The 23,665-nt window shown below is 40.3% G+C and overlaps 1 protein-coding gene across 1 annotated transcript in view; it reads right to left on the bottom strand.

Moving 5' to 3' along the window:
* Positions 1–15,875: 15,875 nt before the first annotated feature.
* The window catches only part of LOC150083507 (UPAR/Ly6 domain-containing protein crok-like), a 73,082-nt gene continuing 65,292 nt past the window's right edge, over positions 15,876–23,665 (bottom strand). The window contains exon 3 of the mRNA XM_090378515.1: positions 15,876–16,099. Coding sequence (XP_090234641.1) covers positions 15,876–16,099 — 224 coding nt within the window. The remainder of the gene's footprint in view (positions 16,100–23,665) is intronic.

Below are 23,665 nucleotides of genomic sequence, written 5' to 3'. Positions count from 1 at the left end.
CACAGTGGATAGAATCGCCGTGTTCTACACCGGGTGGAAAAGACCTGAGTTCGAATCCCCTCGGTGATGTGAGAAATTTTTATGTGCCTTTTCCACAACGTGGCTAAGTTGGTCTCACTCGAAGGTAGCATGGTTTTTCGTCCCGCGAACACAAATTGACCACAGAACACAAGTAATTTAACGACATATACTGCGCAATATTACTAAGTTGCTGATGCCCCTAAAACCCTACAACAACAACATTCATTGCGGTCAGTAGAGATTTACGAAAATAAACAATAAGATTCAAAAGAAAACCATATGTATTTATTCTTAATAGTTTAATTTAAGAAAATATATTTAATAAATGCTTTATGAATAAAATTATAAACGCTGTACGTAGAAAATATTATAATTGAGAGAACTACCTTGTCCCTTCGTGTGTTTTTGTGGCCAAAAGGATTTTATACTATTGTATATAGTTAATGCTATGGTGTTATCGCTCACAATAGAACAAGGGGAAGTTATTCCTGACTTGTGTGAATCTAAGTGGTATTCACAAAGCAACTGGATACAAAGAATAATTTTGACACTTAGATTTCGCGAAGGTTTTGATACTGTTCCATATGACCGTTGTATGAATTGGGCCAAACAAACAACGGGACCCAAGTTTAAATTAAGGATATTTGTTTCCTTTCAAATCCGGGACAAAAATGGCTTCAGTATAAAGAACATTGAAATTAAGGATATACCAGAATTAAATGAATGAAATTATGAATTTAATTAATAATCAAATATGAAATTATGAATTTAATTAATAATAAAAATGAAATTACAGCTGAATTAATTAATTAATTATAATAATAATTCAGTTACAAATAAAATAATTCTAAAATATATGGAGTTTGGAGGAATGTCATGGCCTGCTTCTTGCAGCCAGCAGAATTTAAACTGCTTAGTTAATGTAATGGTCGTCGTGCTTATAACAAAATGAATGTTGCCGTCACAATGAGTTGTCTTGGTATTGCACTACTGGCACCTCCATAGCCAGGTGGGCAGGAGCAGCAGTACGTAGCACACGCTTCTTGATTAGACCGGGGTTCGAGCCCGTCACCACTAAATACGGAGGATGCGGAAAGGTCAGGAAATGACCACCGCATATCCCCGGAGCAATATGGCCTTAGTTGCTAATGCTCCTAAAAAAAAAAAAAAAAAAAAAAAAACCAAATAACAAATTGCACTACTTTCAAATATATTACATCGACGAAAGGTTAATCTGCTGTTTTTTTAACGGATGAGACAATGGCTAAATTGCAGATGTAATGGCGCTGTAATGTTGCCAGATGGTTAATCTGCCAACTGCACTAGTAACTAAGAAATTTGTTTGAAAATAGTGCGATACCAGAGCAACTCGATGTGAAGGCAAAAGTTTGTTCCGTTGTGAGCGATAAAATCATTGCATTAACCACGTAGTTTTGTGGTAAAGAGGATTTTATATTGTGTAATTAATGCTATGGTCTTGTCGCACACAACAGAACAAGGGGAGATTATTTCTGACCAATGTGATTCTAAATGGTATTCACAAAAGGACTGGATGCAAAGAATAATTTTGACACTTAGATTTCGCCTAAAGTTTTGATACTGCTCCATGTGACGTTGTATGAATAGGAGCAATATGGCGTTACTAATCTTACTAACAGTAAAAACACAGGTAAAGACAAGGTGGTACTCCTAAATCTCTCAAGGCATATTCAGAAATTGTAGTAAATTGAATTTCAAGCGCACTGCAGTTTTCTGCCAAGGCATCATTCCTTTCAGAAATAAAACTAAATGAATTGAACTAAAATATTCGCAAAAACATTCTATAAGATCTCTAAAATCATGTGTTCGTGAATATCCAACTAAAAACGTTATTCGCATGGCCATTCTCTTATTACAAGCCTAGTATTTTCAAGCGCTGCAGAATTAGCTTGTCTGCAGGCTTTTCTTAATTTACTGGGATTTATCATCTCCCAAGCAGAAAAAAAACCTGCCTTTTCTAGAAGAAAGTTTACACGCACACACATTGATGCCTCATGGGATCAGTTGCACTAACTGGAAACAACCTAATGAAGGGTTTTCCCAACCCATCCTTGGGAAATGTCAACACTCGTGTTTCTATTAGTAACGCCAGCGGAGACAGGCTGAATTTCAAGGAAGTTGTCGTTTTGTAGAAAACGTTCTTTAGAAATGCTACATTTTTATTTCATTTTAATACAGATTTAGGAGTGGGTAGGTCGAGCTTCAAAATAAACATTGCTTTTGTTAAGGAACATCAACAAAAAACAACTGTTTCTGCTCTGCTGGACTAGAATGATCGGATTTGTGAGAGTACATGCTCGTTTTAATTCGATGTTATGGACGCGGAAGCATTGTTTTTGGAGTGGTTTAAGAATTTAAGAACTGTAGGAATTGGTTTAAAGTGGGAGAGAAGATTTTTTTCCCCACTGGTATTATCGAATATAGTGCTTTCAACAATTATTGGGGAAGAAATTTTGCTGTCGACATTTATTAATAAATTTCGACAGCAAACTTGATTAATTAAAGAATTATGGAGATAAAATTGAGGATGAAACTGGTATTTGATCTGATCTGTGCGTTTCTTAATAATATTGAACAGATGATTTGATTAAGTTTTCATATTTTAATTGTCCATATTGATTAGGATTAAGTTGTAGAAGAAGTAACTTAGTTTTGTTTGTCCTCAAATTTACACACGAAGTCAAGCTGCTGCTTAAGATCATTGCTTTAGCGCTATTTCTTATTCATATGAGTTTACGTATGACATAGAATTTAAGTATGGATTTTAGTTCGCGAAGATTTTGTCCACTAGCGTGAATTACTCTCAACGGAATCTCATCGTCAGACAAGATCCCATTGACTAAAAGATCGAAAGAGCATCTAACTGCCATCCAACTTGCTAATTGTGAAAAATCTGAAATGGTACAACATTTCTAGCTAAATTGATCCGAAAATTCCAGGATTATAGATATGCAGATTACAGGATAAACATAAATGGCTCGAATCTATAAATGTTTTGGGTAATGTTGCCATAAAGAAACGTAGAAGCGTTGGCATCTACTCTGTCTTAGAGATATTATCTTAGATAATATCGTAGAGATACTTCGACGCGACGAATACTGGCCGAAGGCTAGTCGACCGAGCCGTTTTTTTCTCGATTAAAAATGTCACATCGATATGGGATATCACAACAGCTCACGATTGTGTATTTGTGATAAAATACAAGGCCTGTTGGTTGACATCGTGTTTTCTCGAAAGATTGAATATTTTACACTTTATATAGTATTTTTAGATTGCGTATGGTTCTTTTTACTTATGCGATTAAATATTTTATTTTATTTTCCTGTTTATAGGTTGAAGTACAACCATACTGTAATTATGAATGTTTTAGCCAAACAAGGCCTATTTAGAAAGAAAGGTTTTGTTACTTGATTATCGTGGCTTTGGTTTAGATAATTTGTGTTCACTGCACATTTCCTTATTTTTGGTTGAAATCGCGAAATATGCTACTTCAGGTTTGACATAGGAAGATTAAAATCGCCTAAAATTAAGATCGGGTTAACTCGCTTACAGTGACCATATGATAAACTAATATTTCATGATTTGGAGGAGGAAGTATAGACACCTTGATTGGTCTCACATTTTAATTGATCATAACATGCTTCAAAGTTTACGCAGCTGTTCAGCTTGTATATTTTGAGTTTAAATATTTAAAAAAAATAGTTAAAATTGTCACATTTAATTTACGTGTCTGGAAACAAATTCTATTTTGTACTGAACAAAATACTAAATACGAAAGAGGTAAATCTCAGGATTGCTTTATTACCATGTATCAAGACAAGGAAATTATAACTAATGCGGCTACACAGAGAAAGGGCTATAAAAGAATTCGCTCGAAACACCTGGCTTTTCCATACTTAGTATCTTTTCTAAGTATAGACTGAAGTGGCTTTCTAGTGAGGTAGAGTCAGCATAATAATTTTAATTTATTACCATGACTTCACTCCCATAAAATTCTGAGACAAAGAAATTTGAGTTCTAGTTTTACTGTGTATCTTACGGCAGTTTACTAGAGGTGTTTACTTACTGCAGCAGAATGAGGGTTGTTGTTTGGTTTTTAGGAGCATTAGCAACTAAGGCCATATTGCTCTGGGAATATGCGGTGGTCATTCCCTGACCTCTCCGCATCCTCCGTATTTGGTGGTGACGGGCTCGAACCCCGGTCTAATCAAGAAGCGTGTGCTACGCACTGTTTCTCCTTCCCACCTGGCTACGGAGGCGCCTAGAATAAGGGTGATTGTGAGTCTATTGTCGTTACATTCTGTGGTCACTGTAAAACTTCTATTGATAGAAGTAGCGGGTATCTCGCACAACCCATTGCTCGGCTTTATATACAGATGTAACTATAGCAACAGTGCACGTGATGCCATTGGACATGGAGTGAAATATTTAGGTAGTAGTGGCAATAGGGTTTTAGGCACATTAGCAGCGACTTAGACCATGTTGCGCCGTATGTATTATGCCTGTAAATTGCGTGTGTTTTGTGATCGATTTACCTGTTTCCTGGACATAAAACCCGAGTTTCCCGAAGGAAAAAACCGTGCTACTCGTCCTGATACCGACTAACTCAGCCACTTGTGAAAAGGTCCATAAAAAATTCCTTGCGTCATTGACGGTATTCGAACGTAGGTGTTTTCCACCCGGTGTGAGTAGGATGGTAATTATCTATCAACTGTGCTACCGCGATAGCAGATATTAAGGCGGCAGTTTCATTGTGACAACAGCGGTATTTGAGGAGTAGTACAGCATTGATTTTTACAGAACTTACACACGCACTTTTCCCGAGATGAACGTGTGTTTGTTTTGAAACATTACCTTTCATTAAAATTATTTTTGTTATGCAAAAAGACATTCTGTAATACATATTCAAATAGACTTCTACCAAAAGTAAGAGGAAGGATAAACGGAGTAATGGAAGAATCCCCTCCCCAACTATTCGTTTATTCGAATAGCATGTTTTCTTAGATGTTCTGCTTCTGCGTTGTCTGTAAATTTTCCTAAGTACTGTTGTTGTTATTCGGTTTTTAGGAGCATTAGCAACTAAGGCCATATTGCTCCGGGGATATGCGGTGGCCATTCCCTGACCTTGCTGCATCCTCCGTATTTGGTGGCCACGGGGTCGTACCCCAGGCTAATCAAGAAGCGTGTGCTACGCACTGCTGCTCCTGCCCACCTGGCTACGGAGGCGCCCCCTATATACTGTAAATAGCATTTTTTTCTGAATATGAAGGCTAGATCTTCTTATGTTTGTTTGTTTGTTGACATCATCTTCCTGGACATTAAATCGGCATATGACAGAATATACCTTCCAGCTCTGTTTACCATACTTAAGCACTACTTCGGTCGTCTCGTCTGGCAGATACCCTGCTACAAATCTTGAAGTCACTTCTACTTCCCAGACATCCGTCTGTTACCGTCAACGACATCCAGGTAACTTTCGACGTCACAAGAGACATCCCGCAGGGGAGTGTGCTTTCAAGTATCCTTTTCGCAGCTGTTTTGGAACCTTTCCTAGCATGTTAACTTTGTTTCTTATGCCGACGACCTAAGTTCTACGTGAGTTCAAATCATCCTCATAAGCTTTTTGATATTAACCAACATGCCATTTCCACTTGTAGTCTGCCAAACCCCATGTACTTTTTCTGACAGAATCTCAGTTATCCGTTGATTCAACTACTGCTCATCTCAGATGCCCAAATTATTCGCTGTATCATTCCTTTCGCCTCAAAGGTGGTACTTGTGCATATGTCCGTTGAGATATTCCCTGTCAGAGACTTGATAATTTGGAATCTCCTCTTTTTGATGTTCTCTGGCTTAAAATCTCTCTACCTCATTTTGTCAAATTCATATGTTGTCTCTACCGTTCTCCCAACTCCACCAATCACTTGGAGCTCTTTGACTTCCTCTCTTTGCAACTTGACTTTCTGCAGTCCAACTTTCCTAATAATGAGGTAATTTTCCTTGGTGATTTTAATGTTCACAACTCCAGCTGGCTTCCATTTTCTAGTCACACCGACCCAGCAGGTCGAGATGCTGAGGCTTTTGCAATTACTAATGACCTTGCACAGATTGTTCATTTACCTACAAGAATACCGGACAATCCTAATCACACAGCCAATATGCTTGACCTTTTTCTCACAAACAACCCTTTTAAGTACACGGTCGAAGTGAGAGGTTCTTTAGGCACTTCAGATCACAACTTGGTGATTGTCTTTTCTCCAATAGAACCTTTATCTCATGGCTATTCCCAACCTCGTGTTGTTTGGCATTACAAGAATGCAAAATGGGATGACTTGCGAGACTTCTTTTCTTCTTTTCCTTGGTCGGATTACTGTTTCAAAACTTCTAATGTCAATGTTTACTCAGATCGTGTCAGTGAAATTATTCTTGCAGGAATGGAATCCTTTATTCCACACTCCACTTTAAAATCTCGTCCTTTATCTAAACCTTGGTTTTCCAATAAATGTGCTAAAGCTGTTCAAGAGAAGAATGTTGCATATCGTAATTGGCTTGTTTCTAATTCTTCAGTTTCATTTTCTGCGTACACCAAAGCTCGCAACAATTGTAAAGCAGTTATTAATCAGTCCAAACTAGAGTTTGAGCAGGCTAAGAGTAGAAAACTTGCTTCTTGCCCTAATGGTAGCCGAGAATTCTGGACTCTTGCCAATGCTATTGGCCGCAACTTTTGCCCATCTCTGCTCCCACCTCTGTCCAAACCAGATGGTTCTGTTGTCACTTCAGCCAAGGATAAAGCTGACCTGCTAGCATCCCATTTTTCTTCCAACTCATGTATTAATGATCTTGGTAAAACACCTCCCACCATTCCCAACATGCTCCATTCAACGCTTCTTGTAGTCTTCCGTCAAAAGTATGTCAGAAGGATTTTGACGAATCTTGATGCTAAGAAAGCTGGAGGTCCCGATGGTATTTCTCCACTTGTTATCAAAACCTGTGCTCCTGAACGTACTCCTATTCTTTGCCACCTTTTTTCACTTTCTTATTCCAAAGGTGTTTTTCCTTCTGCTTGGAAATTTACTCATATCCAGCCAGTTCCTAAAAAAAGGGTGACAAATCTCTCCCTAGAAACCTTCCGTCTGATCAACGATCGCCAGTATGGATTCCGTCAGTGTCGATCCACTGGTGATTTTCTGGCCTATGTTACCCATTTATGGACTAATTCAATGGAAAGGTTCGGTGAAACACAAGTAGTTGCTCTTGACATCTCAAAGGCTTTCGATCGTGTTTGGCATAAAGGTCTTCTAAACAAGATTCCATCTTATGGTTTCCCAACTGTTTTTAGTAATTGGTTATCCAGTTTTCTCTCTAATCGCTCACTGAGGGTGATGGTAGATGGCTCTCTGTCTTCTAACTTCTCCACTAATGCCGGTGACCCCCAGGGTTCAGTTCTTTCCCCCATTCTTTTCCTCTTGTATATTAATGACCTTCTTCCATTGACTGGAAATCCTATCCATAGTTTTGCCGATGATAGCACATTGCATTCCACTTTCCATTTTGAGAAACCTTGTCCTGCTCAATCAGCTTCAACTTCTCGAAAATCTGCTACCAATTCCTTAAATGCCGAATTCTCCAGTGGGGCAAAGACAACTTAGTTGATTTCAACCCTTCTAAAACTCAGTCTTGTCTTATATCTCGCAAAAAGGATTCTTCTTCTCTTATGCTTATCTTTAGTGACACTCCGATTCTTCGGCAAAACGATATATCTCTTTTGGGGATTACCCTGACTTCTAATCTCTCTTGGCACAAGCAAATTGCAAATATTGCTTCCTCTGCATCTAAAAAACTTGGTTTTCTCTTTCGCTCTCGGCGTTACTTTTCTTCCAAACAGCTGCTCACTCTGTATAAATCGCAAATCTGCCCTGCCATGGAATATTTTCCCCACATCTGGGGTGGTGAACCCAAAACCTCTCTCAGGCTTCTAGATTCCATTCAGAAGAGGACAGTTAGGCTAATTAATGATTCATCTTTAACAAAGTCTCTCCACTCGCTGTCTCATAGGCGTACTGTTTCTGCTGCATGCCTCTTCTACAGATAAGGTATAAGGTATGTTAGTGTCTAACGGCTCCTGGGATTTCTCCCATCTCCGCGGGTGTACATTGTATCGGGGCCAGAGATTTGAAGTGTGTGGGGGTCATGTGCTGTATATTGTGTTGTGCCCTTTGTTCCTCCGGTCTATTAGCCGCCGAGCCCCTAGTGGGACCCGACGTTACCACACCATGCCACGGGGAGGCTGACCGAGCGTACCACTGTAGCTAGAGTACTCTGGCGGGTCCTGCCACCTACTTTCCTGGGATTTCAGTGGCTAGGACCAGATTTGAGAATGAGATGATCGCTGTTTCTTGAGCAACGGTTGTAATTCATACACCATGCACTCAGGAGGAAATCCTATGATCTTCCCAGATACAAAATAAGGAACTCAGACTGGGAAAAATTTGACAACCTGGCCAAAACTGCATTCCTTAACAATGACAAAGACCTGGCAAACCTGCCACCTCCTGACCTACTCTTCACAGACTTCATGACGCAGTGCACCGCAATCTGCGACTCCTCCTTTCGGAAGAAGTCCCGCAAACCAAACTACGTGCCCTGGTGGACAATGGAACTCACGGACCTTCGGAAAGCCCTGAGGAAGGCACGGAAGCAACTTAGCCGTGCAAGAAGGACCCAGAGATCGCCAGCTGAAATAGACAGACTAAATGAAAACTACCGCAGTGCACGGAAGCTCTATTTTAATGGAATTTACAAGGAAAAACACAAAGCGTGGGGAAAACTTGTTGAAAAATCCATGAGTACAGACCCTTGGGGCCTAGTTTACAGGCTCATCTTTGATAAGATCCACCCAGAGGAGATCACTCAATCCACCCTGAATCAAAACAATCAGGAGTCACTTACATGGGAAGATTCAATCAACAACCTGCTCGATGGAATCATACAGCAAGACTGTCCCACCGCGGAGGGTACCACCCAAACAACGCTTCGGCTGGACCATCTAACCTACTCGGCCACAAGCTATGAGGACCCCTTCTCCCACATAGATATAGACCATGCAGTCAGCACGCTAAAATCAGGAAAATGCCCTGGACTGGATCTCCTGGAGGTCACAGTAGTCAAACGAATTTGGTCCATCTCCCCAAACACCCTGATACAGTTGTTCAATTCTTGTCTAAACCACGGTTCCTTCCCCAAGGCATGGAAGCAGGCAAACTTGAAATTACTGCTGAAAGGACCGGACAAACCATCCAACCAAGCGTCATCATACCGCCCAATAGCCCTTCTCCCCGTCCTGGGAAAGGTGCTAGAAAAACTACTTGCAGCTAGAATACGCACATTATACAACTCAAAGAGCCTCAATTCCAACTCCCAGTTTGGCTTCACTGCAGGCAAATCAGCGGTTGATGCTATAAACCATGTCCTGGAGTCTATCTCATCCTCGGAATATACCTACGTCCTCGGTCTCTTCGTGGACTTCAAAGGGGCCTTTGACACCGTTTGGTGGCAAAGTGTCCTGGAGAGGTTGCGGAGGGCCGGGGTCTCCGCCCCAATCTACCGATTAATGTCCGACTATTTCACAGACCGTAGCCTCGTGGTCTACAATGGATCCTGCTCAGTAACCAGACTGGTCACTCGAGGCTGCCCCCAGGATCAGTTCTTGGCCCCCTTTGCTGGAGCTTGGTCCTTGACGGGTGGCTCGCCACCGGTCAACCACAAATCACAAAGGTAGCCTTTGCAGACGACCTAATCTTGCTTATAAACGGAAACTCCAGGCGGGAATTGGAAACACTAGCCACGGATGTCCTGGAAGATCTGGACCAGTGGTGCATAACCCATAAGCTAACAATCTCAACAGAGAAAACTTGCCAGATGCTCTTAAAGGGCCACCTTGACCCACGTAGGCCACCAAAGATCAAACCTAGGAACACAACAATCAAACTGGTTGAAACATACAAATACTTGGGGGTAATGCTGGATAACAAGCTCAGTTTCATTCCTCATGCTAAGTTCTTGCTAAGGAAAACCAAAATCTTAACAGGAAACCTAATGAAAATAACCAGGAAATCATGGAAGATAAAGCCATCAACGCTAAGACTATATTATAATACCCTCTTCCTCCCCACTGTTTGCTACGCTGCAGGAGCTTGGGCACCGAGCCTGAGCAGAGGACAAGTCCGCAAAATACTTCTGCGAGCCCAACGCTTCTTCCTCCTGGCCACCTCCAGGGCTTGCCGGACCATCTCTACCGCTGCCCTAAGTGTCATCTGTGGGAAACGTCCAGTAATATACGATGTGATTGACACCTTCCTGCAATACCAAAGAAAACAGCCCATTCCCAAGAGCATAGCACAATACAGCATAGATGCTGCCCTACCAACTAAAGAAGATAACAACCGGCTCAGACAATTGTACTTAGCTGACTGGCAAAGGGACTGGACCGATTCTCCCCTTGGCAGAATAACATTTACATACTTGCCAGAAGTTATAGAAATCAATAAAACAAGCAAGCCCTGGATCAACCCGGGACTCTATACAATGTTTCTACTAACAGGACATGGCAGCATAAATGCCAAGCTCTTCACTTTCAACCTGGTTGAATCCCCCAACTGTGCTTGCGGGGAGCTTGAGACGGTGTCCCATATCATCTTTGACTGCAATTACTATGTGGACCTTAGAACACAACTCCAAATTGTAACAAACGTTTACAACCCCAATGACCTGCCAATGCTACTCGACAGCCCCGAGTCCTTCTCAGCGCTGGCCACCTTCGCGGAAAAGGTATTCTCCCGTAGAAAGAGAATACAAGCCACAGGAAACTAGGAACACAAGAATAAACACTGCTACAGACTGTATTGGAATCAATGTAAATCAACGAAATCAACGTATTAATTGAGTGCGCTTCAACTCCAGGTCAGGATTGGGCCCTGCGGGAATTGGGCGCACTCCAAACCATGTTACTTCAGTAATTCCAAAAAATTTAAGGGTGTGGTCGTTCCAGGACAGGATTGGGCCCTGCGGGAACTGGGCACACTCCAAACCATGTAGAGCCAATGTTGAATTTAAAATACTATGGGTGTGTCCCGTGATCTAGGTCAGTATTGGGCCCTGCGGATCCGGGTGCACAACTATATAGATTGAAGCTGAGTTAACACAAAATGTGTTATTGATAACTGATTCTAAACAAGATAGTAGAACCTGGCTGCCTCCTCGCGGCTAGGGACGGGAGCGGGGGTTGAGGCTCTACTTGCCTTCAGCCCCCTGCTGCTAAATGCCAGATGCCAGCCACAACAACATATACAACACTCCACACACACTAAAATGAACATCAAAGATCTAAGTGCCATCAGCATTAAGAATCCTAAACTAAATTAGTCTAATACGCCATACTACTCTATCTCGCGCCTTCCAAACTTCCAAAACTTAAACTAGCGATAAACTTAATTCTTCCCTAGTGCATTCATGTCACCCTATACTAAACTAACGCTAAACTTAAACTCCTCGCACGCGCGGGTGTAAATAGTAATCCCAAAGCAAAACGCGGCTAAACCTAAATTAAACTCAAAATAGTCAATTCAAAAATTCAAGTCGTTCTCCTTAGATGAATCATTACAATTCTGCTGGCAATAACTACCGCTTAATAGACGGCGGACATAGGGGGAACCCTGGAAACCGCCAGTAACCTACATAAATACACACATACACCTGGATGATGGAAATGTATATATAATTGTATATAAACCTATATAAGTTTTGTATATATATGAAATGAATGTATGTAAATTGTGTGTATTAATAAATAAAAAAAAAAAAAATGTAATTTTAACAGAGCGTAGGTTGTTCGCTGATAACTTGTTCTAGGGCCAAATAGGTCGGGCAGTAATTTTGATGTTTTTAGATTTAGACCTGTGGGGCATGCGTGTGTCTGTATATATAAAAATATATACACACACACACACACACACACACACACACACACACACACACACACACACACATATATATATATATATATATATATATATATATAAACTAAATAAAAAAAAAAGAACGTTGTGCAAGAGAAAAGTAAGGGAAGAAGGCAGAAGACTGGAGGGTAGGAAACAGAAGAAAGGGGCCAATAGGGAAGATGGCCCCTGATGACAGTGTGGCATGCCCAGTGCCTCACCAGAGAGAGGAGTGGGGGTGGCGGGTGAAATACTTCCATGGGCACTGTTGGCACTGTTCTTCTGAATTGGCTTCTATAATTCCCGCTCTCTCATTCAAAACATTCTGAAAACGTGCCGCCACCAGCCAACATCCATTTACTGTCCAACTGGAAACTCACAGAACTAACTTTTCATCTTCCTCGTTTATTCATTCAACTGCCGTTTTCTGGAACAACTTTCCTTCATACGTATTTCCTGAAAATTAGTCTACAGAAGTTCAAGTCCAATGTCAACAAATATCTTCTTTCGTCTTCTCAACCTCCAACCCAAGCACGGTAGTTCCAATACCTCTCGTGTTTGGGGTTTACATAAAAAAAAAAAAAAAAAAAGAAGCCTCTACACAGATAATGAAACTAGAGAACTATCTAGCCACAATTGGCTGCATCTGAACCCTTCCAAATCTGCTCAATTACCGATAACCAAAAAAAAAAAAAGAGTCAAAAGCGATGTTCAAATCTTCGTTAGCGGTGAAAGGGTAACTTCCTAGACCTCACCTGGGATGTTGGACTCGCCTTCCAGCCTCACTTTGTCAGGATGAGACAGAAGACGTACGCGGAACTTTGGGCAGTGCGTCAGGAGCTCGTTGGTGTGCTTCAGCCCGCGCTGCTTTGTTGGTACATCCTGAGATGCATTACCCCTATCCCTCTGTACGCATCTGAAATTTTTTCATCTGCTTCTGCCTCCTACCTAAAAAAGTACCTCAGTCTGAAATATTGGTTGCTTGTAAAATGGTGGGCCACCATTTTACTATCTGATGAGACTTCTCATCACGAAAAGAAATGCATTCACGCTAGCTCGGCTTATCACAGGTCGAATTGATGCTACGTCTATATCTCCATTAATCTCTGGGCCAAAGAAGACAAGAGGAGACCACCCCGACTCCTGCCTCCCTTTGCGACTTAACTTTACAAACATTGATTCCCTTAGGGATATGTTCCCGGCCAATTGCCTCCAGATCTACACTAAATTAGGCATCCACCCTGATAAGTTCTGTGAGGACCAGCTCTACAGAAAGGAAATACTTAAGAACTGTTACCAGCTATTGAATCTGTGACGTTCGCCTACACCTGGATTTCTTGCCTGTTGCATTTATCTTGCTGTTTATTACAAACTTTGTTTTTATTTCGAGCTCTTGTAAGTTCATCTCTGTAAATATGTCAGGTCGTCACGCACGTACTCTTGTACATTGTACGTGTGGTTCCTCGCACCTTAGTATGTAAATTTCACACCCTACTGGCACATTGCCGTTTCGGGGTGGCCCACAGTTTCCTGGGGTAATAAATTGATAATACTGTAATAATAATAATAACTAATTTTATTCGAATAGCATGTTTTCTTAGATGTTCTGCTTCTGCGTTGTCTGTAAATTTTCCTATGTGCTGTAAATAGCAATTTGTCCTAAATATGAAGGCTAGATCTTCTCTTGTTTGTTTGTTTGGGAATTTATTAGGCATATCAGCATCTGCGGCAATAGTGCATCATCTTCTCTTGTTATTGCGCCTTCTCCGCTGGTGAAACCTGTCTAGACCGGCGGAACTTTAATAGTTATCCCCCTCCCTCCGACACTGTAGCCGAGTTAGTTGGTCTCGAAAGACGTTGCACAGTTTCCTCCCCTTCCAGAAACTCGAGTATTTCATCTGGAAAAAATGCCAAGCTAAATTATAATACACTCACTTTACAAACAATACACTGGCACCTCATGGCCTCAGTTGTCTAGGCAGAAAATCAAAACAACAATCTTGTTATTGCAATGATCATAAATAGAACCTTCTGCAAGCATTAAAGCTATTTAAATAAAATCTGTCGAATTAGTGTATATTCTGAACATCAGTCTTTTTCTATTTTTTGTTTGAAAATTCGTGCTTAATCATATTATCCCTATAAGCCAACACTTTTTTTTTTTTTTTACAAAGTCTTGGTTAAGAATCGCTGTCTACTTTTAATTTATTTCTGCTCTTTCCTTTAAACGTTTACACTGCTGTATTTTATTATGCTGCATAGTAAATTGTAAAGAAAGTGGTAGGGGAAAAACCGAGTCACCACTTTTTTTAGGTACCTCTACCTAATAGCGAGCGGTCCGCTTTAGTCCTCAGAACATCCTGGTTCGTCGTGGCATGGCCTCAACGAGATATTGAAAGCGTGCCACAAGGATACTAATTCGTGTTCATTGAACTGCTTCTCACAGTTGTAAATTGAATGGTTGCGTATCTGTTCCGAAGAGGCAACCAGAGAGGTTGTAGTTCATCCACATGTGCTTAAGTGGATTGAGATCTGATGACTGAAAAGGCCGCAGTAGGCTGAATTCACTCTCATGTTCTTGGAACCAGTTCTGCACAATTCTTGCCTTGTGATATGGCAGAACGCTTTCGCAGATGCCATTTTACTCTTCAACCATGTAGGGATGTGCCCTGTCGGAAGCAGTTTCCAGATAAACTGTAGTATCCACATTTTACTCCATTAGTATCAAGGAAGTCCAATAAACCAAGAGTACTTCTCACATCATTACAACTTCCAGCATTGTTGACACCTGACAGGATGAGTCCATGAACTCATGCTGTTTTCCTCATATTCTGCTCCTGCCGTCAGCGTGAAACATAGCAGGAACCGAGATTCGTCAGACCAAACAACGTTTTTCCACTCTTCCTCTGTTCGGTGTTGGTGTTCCTAAGCCCGCTGTAACCGTACCCTCTTGTTTATTGCTGACAGAAGGTACGAGTGGAACCCCGTTCGTGCCTGCTGCGATACTCGCATCCCTGACAAGGTACGAGTTGTGTTCTGAAATTACGCTTTGATTACCGCTGTTGTACTGGGTTGTTATTTGACTTACTCTCGCTTCCGTTATCTTTTCACATCAACGAGCTCTTTCCAACCGCAGCATCTCCCTTTTCTGTACGTTATTTGGCTATTAGATCAGTTTCGATACATTCGAGATACAGTCGCACGCGGGAAAGCTGCAATTCTGGAGATACTCATACCGATGTGGGTGTACCCAATAAAGTGACTGCTTAGTATATACCGTATTTCCTAAGAAAAAAATCACGAAACCGAAATAGGCGTAGGCGATGGCGTAATACTACTATACATATATATATTTTTTGGTACTTATGTATATATGGCTTTGAGTATGCAGTTGGTTTCTCTGTAAAGAATGTCTCGATATACTATAATAAATTGAAAAATATCACAGAAGTTTACCTTTCGATAACTCGAAAACGTAACTCCCGATGAATCCCATGAATTTTTTCCGTCTGACAAGAAAGATGAATAAATCCTTGGGTTATAAAGGGCAGGCATATATTTGTGTAAAAACACTTATCTAATAAATTGAAAATGTATTGGAAATATTCACGTGTTTCTAAGCATAAGCACATACTTTTAATTCATTCAAGGTTAAGATTTTATACTCGGTGTATAAGTCGATCTTAAAATTTAGACAATTTTTTTTTAGTACTTCAAAGTCTCCTTTTACGTTGGAATTTATAACGATTTATAAAGAATTTATACAGTGGTACTCATTGCGCAAAGATTACCAGTTTTTTTTTTTTCAGCTGCAATTCTATTCTAGTTCACATTGTTGATAATGGCTAACAGAGTATTCATGATTAGAAGAGAATAGTGGGCAGATGAAGTTCTGATATACGAGGCACCATTGCATTTATCTTCACTGCAGTAACATTCCTCCCAGTAGACACCATTTTCCCTATAGCCCCAGTCACATCCCCAATCCTTTCCATGCTCGGACATTGAGGCACATCTGCGTATTACTGTTCTCCATCGTCCGTCCCCTAAAAAGAGAAAGAAATGATATATTACTCGTTTATCCACAGTAACAAAACTTGTATGAATCCAAAATGTGGGAGTGGGAAAAACTTATCCGTCAGGTTCCATCTGAAGGTTCCTTTTTTCTGTGAGAAATTGCCTCGCTGGCAATGTGCCTACTTTCATTGCGTTATCTGTCGGTGAGGCAAATTCTCCTTCGTTTAAATCAAGTCAAAGAGATACTTCCCCGATGAGTCTACAGGAAGCCCAGTGAATTCATATAGAGCTGTCTAAGGGAACTACTGTACTTCGAAGGGGTCAAAAACAAATAATTGGTTAAGTTCACTTTTAATTTACTTAAAACGTCATTCCTACAACTTTCTAGCCACACTCCGTACATCGTTTTACATACGAATATATATTTACTTGTATATAACGTTAATGGCAGATATTGATAATCACTGAATTCTTAATCAGTACAATGCAAAATCGAATGGTAACCTACGTATACTACAGACTAATGCTCAGAGATCAAAATCGGTGGCTGATGAAGTTAGACTAGTGTGCAGCAGAGATAATATTGATATAGCCTGCATACAGGAACCGTACTTAGTGAAAGGTCGGCCTACAGGATATCCACTTTCAGCACGTGTTACTCTGTGCAGATGAACCAGACTTAAGAGCTGCAATTGTAGTGTTTAATAAGGACATAGTTATTACTGTTATAAATTCGTTGTGCTCTTCACAGATGGTGTGCATAGGGGTAGAGTCAGATCTTGCATCATTCTATTTATGTTGTATGTATTGTCATCACTCAACAGACATTAATTTCTACATCAGGTACATGGAACTGGTTCAAAATCGCTTGGGTAGTAATTCAGTAATATTTGCGATGGATTCTAACGTAGGATCAGCATCGTGGTTCGATAGAATTGCAAATGATCGTGGTCGTCAACTAGATGAATTCTTGGCTTGTTGTGGATTGTTTATACAAAATCTGCCAAGTTCAGATAGTACTTTCTTCACTGTTAATTGAGAATCAAATATTGACTTGACAATCTGTAACGTAAGGGTAGCTGGTATCGTGGACGATTGGCGATTAAGAGCAGACTGGGTCTGCTCTGATCATCGGGCCATTGTATTTTCTGTCAGGGACATAACAAAACTATGTCCGTCTCAGGAACAGTTACGACGATTTGCTATCGAAAATGTAAAGTGGAATAGGTTTGACGAATATATTCACGTCCGACTTGGGAATCTGGGTATTGGGGGATTCAGTCAGATGTCTGGAGAGAATGAAGAAGTAAGCGTAACTATGGGTAGGAGGAAGTAATGTACTTAAAGTAGAGTATCAGAGGATACGGAGTGCATACGTGCGTATAATATCTAAATCAAAATTAACTGCCTGGAGAACGTTGGTTAGAATAGTGGGCAATGAGAACCCATGGGGAATTGTATATAAGCTGGCAAGACTAAAATATATAATGGAGCTACAGCATACTCTATTGGAGGTGTTGACCAGGAAAGTACGAGTTGGCGAGAAAGTATGTCTGCGATTTTGGATCATCTGATTGGAGATACTATCTCTGAGCAAGACGATGAGGAAAGATGTCGATGAAAAGTCTTAATCATGCTTACTCTGGGGGTACATTACGAGGATCCCTTTAGCCTGATTGAACTCTGTGATGCAGTACAACGCATAAGGAACAATAAATGCCCAGGGATAGACCTCATTGAAGGAGAGGTCATTAAACGGGCTCATCGACTGATACCAGGGATCCTTCTTGAAGCTTTTAATAGCTACCTGCGTGACAGGGCCTTTTCATTACCATGGAAGGATGCCCTATTAAAGCTGATACTGAAGGGACCATCTAGGCCAAAGAATAATCCACGATCTTATCAACCTATTGCCCTCCTCCTTGGATTAGGAAAGGTGTTTGAAAGGATGCTGGCGAGACGGATTACTGACTATGCTGGAAAAAACTTAGGCTGGTCTGGCAGACAATATGGTTTTACTCCAGGTCGTGGAACAGAAGATGCGCTTCGGGCATTGCGAAACTATATATTAGGCTCGAAAAGTAAGTATGTCCTTGGAATCTTTATTGACTTTGAGGGAGCTTTTGACTCCAATCAATGGAGCAGCATTCTTATGATGTTCAGACTTGCAGGCTGTTCAACTAAGATCTTTAGGGTGGTAAAGGACTACTTCACGCACCGTACAGTGACTGACTGTTAAGTCGTCTGTTGATTCTATTGTACGAGAGGTGACCAGGGGATGCCACAAGGATCGGTTTTTGGACCGCTAATGTGGAGCCTAGTTTTGGAGGACTGGTTGCGTAGGGACTTCGAGCATACAGAGATGGTAGCATATGCCAATGATCTTGTGTTGCTTATTGAAGGAAATACACGGATGCAACTAGACACCAAGTCATAGCAGGTTTTGTTTGAACTTAATAACTGGTGTAGGTTACATAAACTGACTGTATCAGGAACCAAAACAAGGACAATGGTCTTTAAGGATCAGTTTTCGAGTAGAAGACCCCCGGTTGTTAGAATGAATGGGTCGAACCTAAATCGGCAAGGCAATTAAAATATCTAGGCATTATATTTGACGGATCTTTGACTTTCAACTCATGTTACTTATCTATCAGAAAAGGTGAGGAAATTTATTGGGATGATTACTCGGATCACTAAAGTTGGCTGGGGAATAAAAGGTAAGGCGCTGAACTTGCTATATGAATGTGTATTTATCCCCATGGTAATGTATGGTGCACCAATTTGGTTTGAACGTGTAAGTGGAAAAGTATTTACTAGAAAGCTCAGTTCCATTCAAAGAGTAATGCTCCTTAGGATGTGCATGGCATGCAGAACTGTGTCGACCCCAGCTTTGCAGATCGTGACTGGAAAATTGCCTATTGATCTGCATTTGTTGTATTGTGCATTGGCTTATTTCATCCGCCGTGGCATTCCCTGTTCTTTTCTGAATATACAGGTTGACATTTTGGCAGATCCCAGGAAGGAAAGGACAAGAATCTGGGATGCTTTGGTAAAAGTCTAGCAAGAGCGTTGGAGTGTTTGTGATAAAGGGCAGATTACACAAAATTTTTTCCCAGATTTAAGAAATGCAGCCTCGATAAAATTCAAATCGTTTGCCCCAAACTTACAAGCTATGTTCTTATTAACTGGTCATGGTTCGATTAATGCAAAGTTGCATGATTTAGGAATTAATGAAAGATCTAGTTGCCATTGTGGCGAAAGAGAATCATGGAAACATTATGCACACTTGTGAGGAGTACTGCGATCTACGAATTGAATTGGTATCTCTGGTTAGTAATCTCAATCTTATGGCAGAAGGCTGCGAGACAATTCTAGTTGATAAACAGGAGAACTTCTTGGCTTTCCAAGCCTTTGCAACTGCAATATTTCTTAGGCGGAAGACTCTTCTGCATCTGGAAGCCTTGGATTTGTAATGCGGTATGGTGTATGCCGAATTACCTAGAATTCTGTGAAATCGTAGAGGCTTGAGTCTGCTATATCCACTGAAACTCCAGCTTCTTGTGCTGGCATTTCTGTGCTCGGCAGCTCCTTGTGCTGGAATTTCTGCTCCTGGAGCTGGTATTTCTCTTCTCGGCAGCTCCTAGCGCTGCTGGCTTTCTAACAGACTGTGAACAGATGCAGATCTTGCCAATGAAATTTGGACTTTGTCTGAAATTTAATTATATGTATATTTTATTTTTTATGTAATTTGATTATTTTTCAATTTATTCATATCAATCTTTTTTGGTCATGGCAGGTTTTTTCCCTCCCTGTACTTGGGCAAACAGGAGAGGGAGTATATAAGAGTACTGCTAAATTATGTGTAACTGACAACAGGGTTGCCATTGGTTGGCTGGGACCGCTTTATGTAATAAATATAAAAAAAAAAAAAAAAATGTATATATAATTTCTAATTCATTTAGTAGTAGTGGCAAATGATGCAAAAAAGCAAGCTGATGATAATCAACCACCCTCTGGTAGAAGACATTCTGCACGTCCGACCATCCTTCCTCAGTTTGAATTTATGCCCCCTCATTTGTGTAGTCTCAGCAAGATGAAGGATTCCATCAGCATTGAACTTACTCAATCCATTCAAGACCTTACACACCTCAATCAGATCTCGCAGGTGCCTGGTCTCCAGACGCTGCAATTTGCAAAACTAAAGCCTTTCCTGATAAGAGCACCCTTTTGTTCCCTCACCAATCATATTACTCTACTCTGCACCCTTTCCAACAGATCCACATCCTTTATTAACAGATCCAAGTCCTTTGTAAAATGAGGCTCCCAGACCTATACAGTACTGAAGATGTAGTCTAACCATTGCCTTATTCAATGGGAAAATTATTTTCTTATCCCTGCTGGAAAAATTCGTCTATATCATTGACAAAACCCTGTGAACTGTCCAGGTAGTCTGTCTGCACTGCTCAGAGAACGTCATATCTGACTGCACAATTACTTCCAGGTCTTTTTCATTCAACTCTGTCCTGAGTGTGGTACTACACAGCTAGTACGTTAATTTGGGATTACTGCTACACATGTGAAGTACCTTGCACATGTCAATATTAAACTTCGATTATCACTTCTCAAACGATCTGCCTAATTTGTCTATACCTTGTTTCAGCAGCATACCCTTATTACTGCGATTAACCACTCTGCCAACCTTTGTGTCATCTGAAAACCTAGACATTAAGCCTGATATACCTTCATCAATATGAGTAATGAATATAGAAAACAACAGTCGTCCCGGCACCGAACCCAACCTTGGGGAATTCTACTAATATTATTCCGTGAAGAGAAGTCTTTTAATAATTAAGATTGTGGTTATTAATTGTCTGGCGCACTATGGCCATAGTTGCCGATACGCCTAATAAATCTCGAAAGAAACAAACAACAATTAATTGTCCATTAATAACCACTATCTATTTTCTTCCACTCAATCATCTCTTCATCCATAGCAGTAACTTTTCCTTAATGCTGCACTGTTCCATTTTGTACAGCAGTCTTTTATGTACAACAGTATCAAAAGTTTTCCTGAAATCGAAGTTGTTATAGTTCGGTTTTTAGGACACTGAGCAACTTAGCCAGTATTGCACCGTATATACTCTGGCTGTAAATTGCGTTTGTTCTGTGGTCGATTTGCTGATTGCTGGACTAAAAACCCGAGTTTCGGGAGAATAAACCATTTTGCCCTTGCCTGAGACCGACTATCTCAGCCATGTTGTGAAAATGGTACATAAAAATTCCTAGTCATCGACGGGAATCGAATCCAAGTATATGATATTGAAATTATTTTTTTGCATCCAGCTCCTTTACTGCATCGTAGTATCTAATTAGATTGGTCAGACAAGATTGACCCTTAGCAAATGCATGCTGTGACAGAAGTATAATTGTATTTCTGTGTAAATACCATTGACTCCATTATTTTTCCTGAAACAGAAGTTAAGTTAACAGGTCTGTAATTACTAATTCTCACCTTTTGATCCCCCCTTTGTGAGGGGATAGATTCGCACATTATTTCTAAGCCACGAGGACCACACATAAGATACTCTCACAATTATGGCTAAAGGATTGCTTTCTTCCTTTTCTATAAGGTATACTCGTACTTAAAACATGCACTACTTTTCCCTCTATACATAATGTTAATTTATTAATATTATGTAGGAGACTAAATATAATAATATTAATATAAATATAGTTATAAATATAAATATAGTTATAGTTATAAAATTAATTGAAATGTTAAATATATTATAATTAAAATTCGTAATAAATCGATATGATTATTAATAGCGATTTAAAATAATATAAAATAATAATAAAAATTGATATAAAATAATATTAATTTATTATGAATCCAACATTCAATGGTACACCTATGTCTTCCTTTCGAAAGGAAAGCATATAATAAAAAATCCATAAATATATATATATATATATATATTTATTTATGATACATACAGTTTTAAATTTACATAAAGTTCAGTTCTAAAACAAATAAAAAATTACAGTATAATGAACATAAAAGTATAAAAATTAATCCAACAGCTTTAGTGTACAGAAGGAGGCTGGGGAAATCATGGAGAATGGTAGACGTTGAATATTGTATTTCTTTTCCTTCGGCAAAGGAATTCAAACATTTAAGAAAATCTTTGCCGGAGACTTCTCGTAATCTGCTTTTTCTTAATTAGAAATTAGAATGAGAATAATTGGAACTGAAATAAAAATTGAAAATGTAAATGAATTAACGAAACATACAAAGGGTACTAGGAAAGTTTTGCAATACAGCTTTGTTTATTTAATTTTTTCAAAGTAATTTCCTCTACATTCAATACACCTCTCCATCCTCCAAAACCAATCTTTAAACCAGTTCTGCCAAGTTTCACTAGGGAGTAAAGCACACTCGTTGTCCCAAGCCCGTAGAAGGTCCTCATCACTGGAAAACCGCCTCCCTTTTAGCTTCATTTTCACATGCGGGAACAGTGCAAAGTCGCAGGGAGCAAGGTCTGGACTGTAGGGAAGGGTGCTCAAGAAGTTTCAGTCCTGTCGTGGTCAAATATTCGGTGCAGGCTTTGGCGCGGTGAGCTGGAGCATTATCGTGATGGAGGTACCAGGTGTCCATTCTTGACTTTGGCCGCAGGTTCTTCATAGATCCAATGACTTTAGGCAGGCATTGTTCAGTATACCACTTAGCTGTGACTGTCTTCTGCGTGTCCAAAACGACACGTTCCACAATTCCACTCGATTTGAAAAATACAGCTATCATTTTCTTCTTTACAGATCGGGATTTTCTGACAATTACGGGTGTGTCGTCATCATCAAAGACCCAAACTTTGTTTTGAGCCTTGGTCGGCAGATCGTAATAGTACAGCCAAGTCTCGTCACCTGTCACGATGTTGTTCACATACCGAGATTGTCCCTTATCAAACTTTTTTAACATCTCCCGGCACCAAGTCACACGTCGTGTCATCTGCTCTTCAGTCAGTTGATGCGGCACCAGAGAGAACAAAGTTTCTTCACGTGCAAATGATTTTGCAGAATCGAACGAATTGCTGGTGCATTTAGGCCCAAAGTATCCTCTATCTGTTGGTAGGTCACTCGCCTGTTTTCGTCAAGCATTTTCCTCACAGCAGTAACGTTTTCCTCCGTAACTGACGTTCGTGGCCTTCCCGGCCTCTCAGAATCCTCCAGAGTGAAATTTCCCCTTTGGAATTCTCTGTACCACCTGAATATCGTTGTACGATGTGGACAATCATCATCTAGTGCAAGAGTCATTTCTTCTAAGCACTGGTCTATGGTTAAACCACGCACGAAATTATACCGCAAAACTGTCCTTATCTCATTTCGTGACCACGATGCCATCGCAAGCACTTTACACTCTCACTACTAATGAATAACTGAGCCCATCAACTTGGCGCAGTGGCTACTATGCACGTATGAACATGTCTCAACATGCAGCAACAAGCAGCTTCCTGTGATTCATTGTTGCGTCATATTGCAAAACTTTCCTAGTACCCTTTGTATTTACTTAAATAGCACACACCGAGATATTTTTAGTG

This window comes from Mastigoproctus giganteus, chromosome 7 (assembly GCF_048544385.1).
Source record: "Mastigoproctus giganteus isolate SK-2022 chromosome 7, ASM4854438v1, whole genome shotgun sequence".
Lineage (NCBI taxonomy): Eukaryota > Metazoa > Arthropoda > Arachnida > Uropygi > Thelyphonidae > Mastigoproctus > Mastigoproctus giganteus.
The sequence above is the reverse complement of the archived record's forward strand: the minus strand, read 5'-3'. Positions and strand labels throughout refer to the sequence as shown.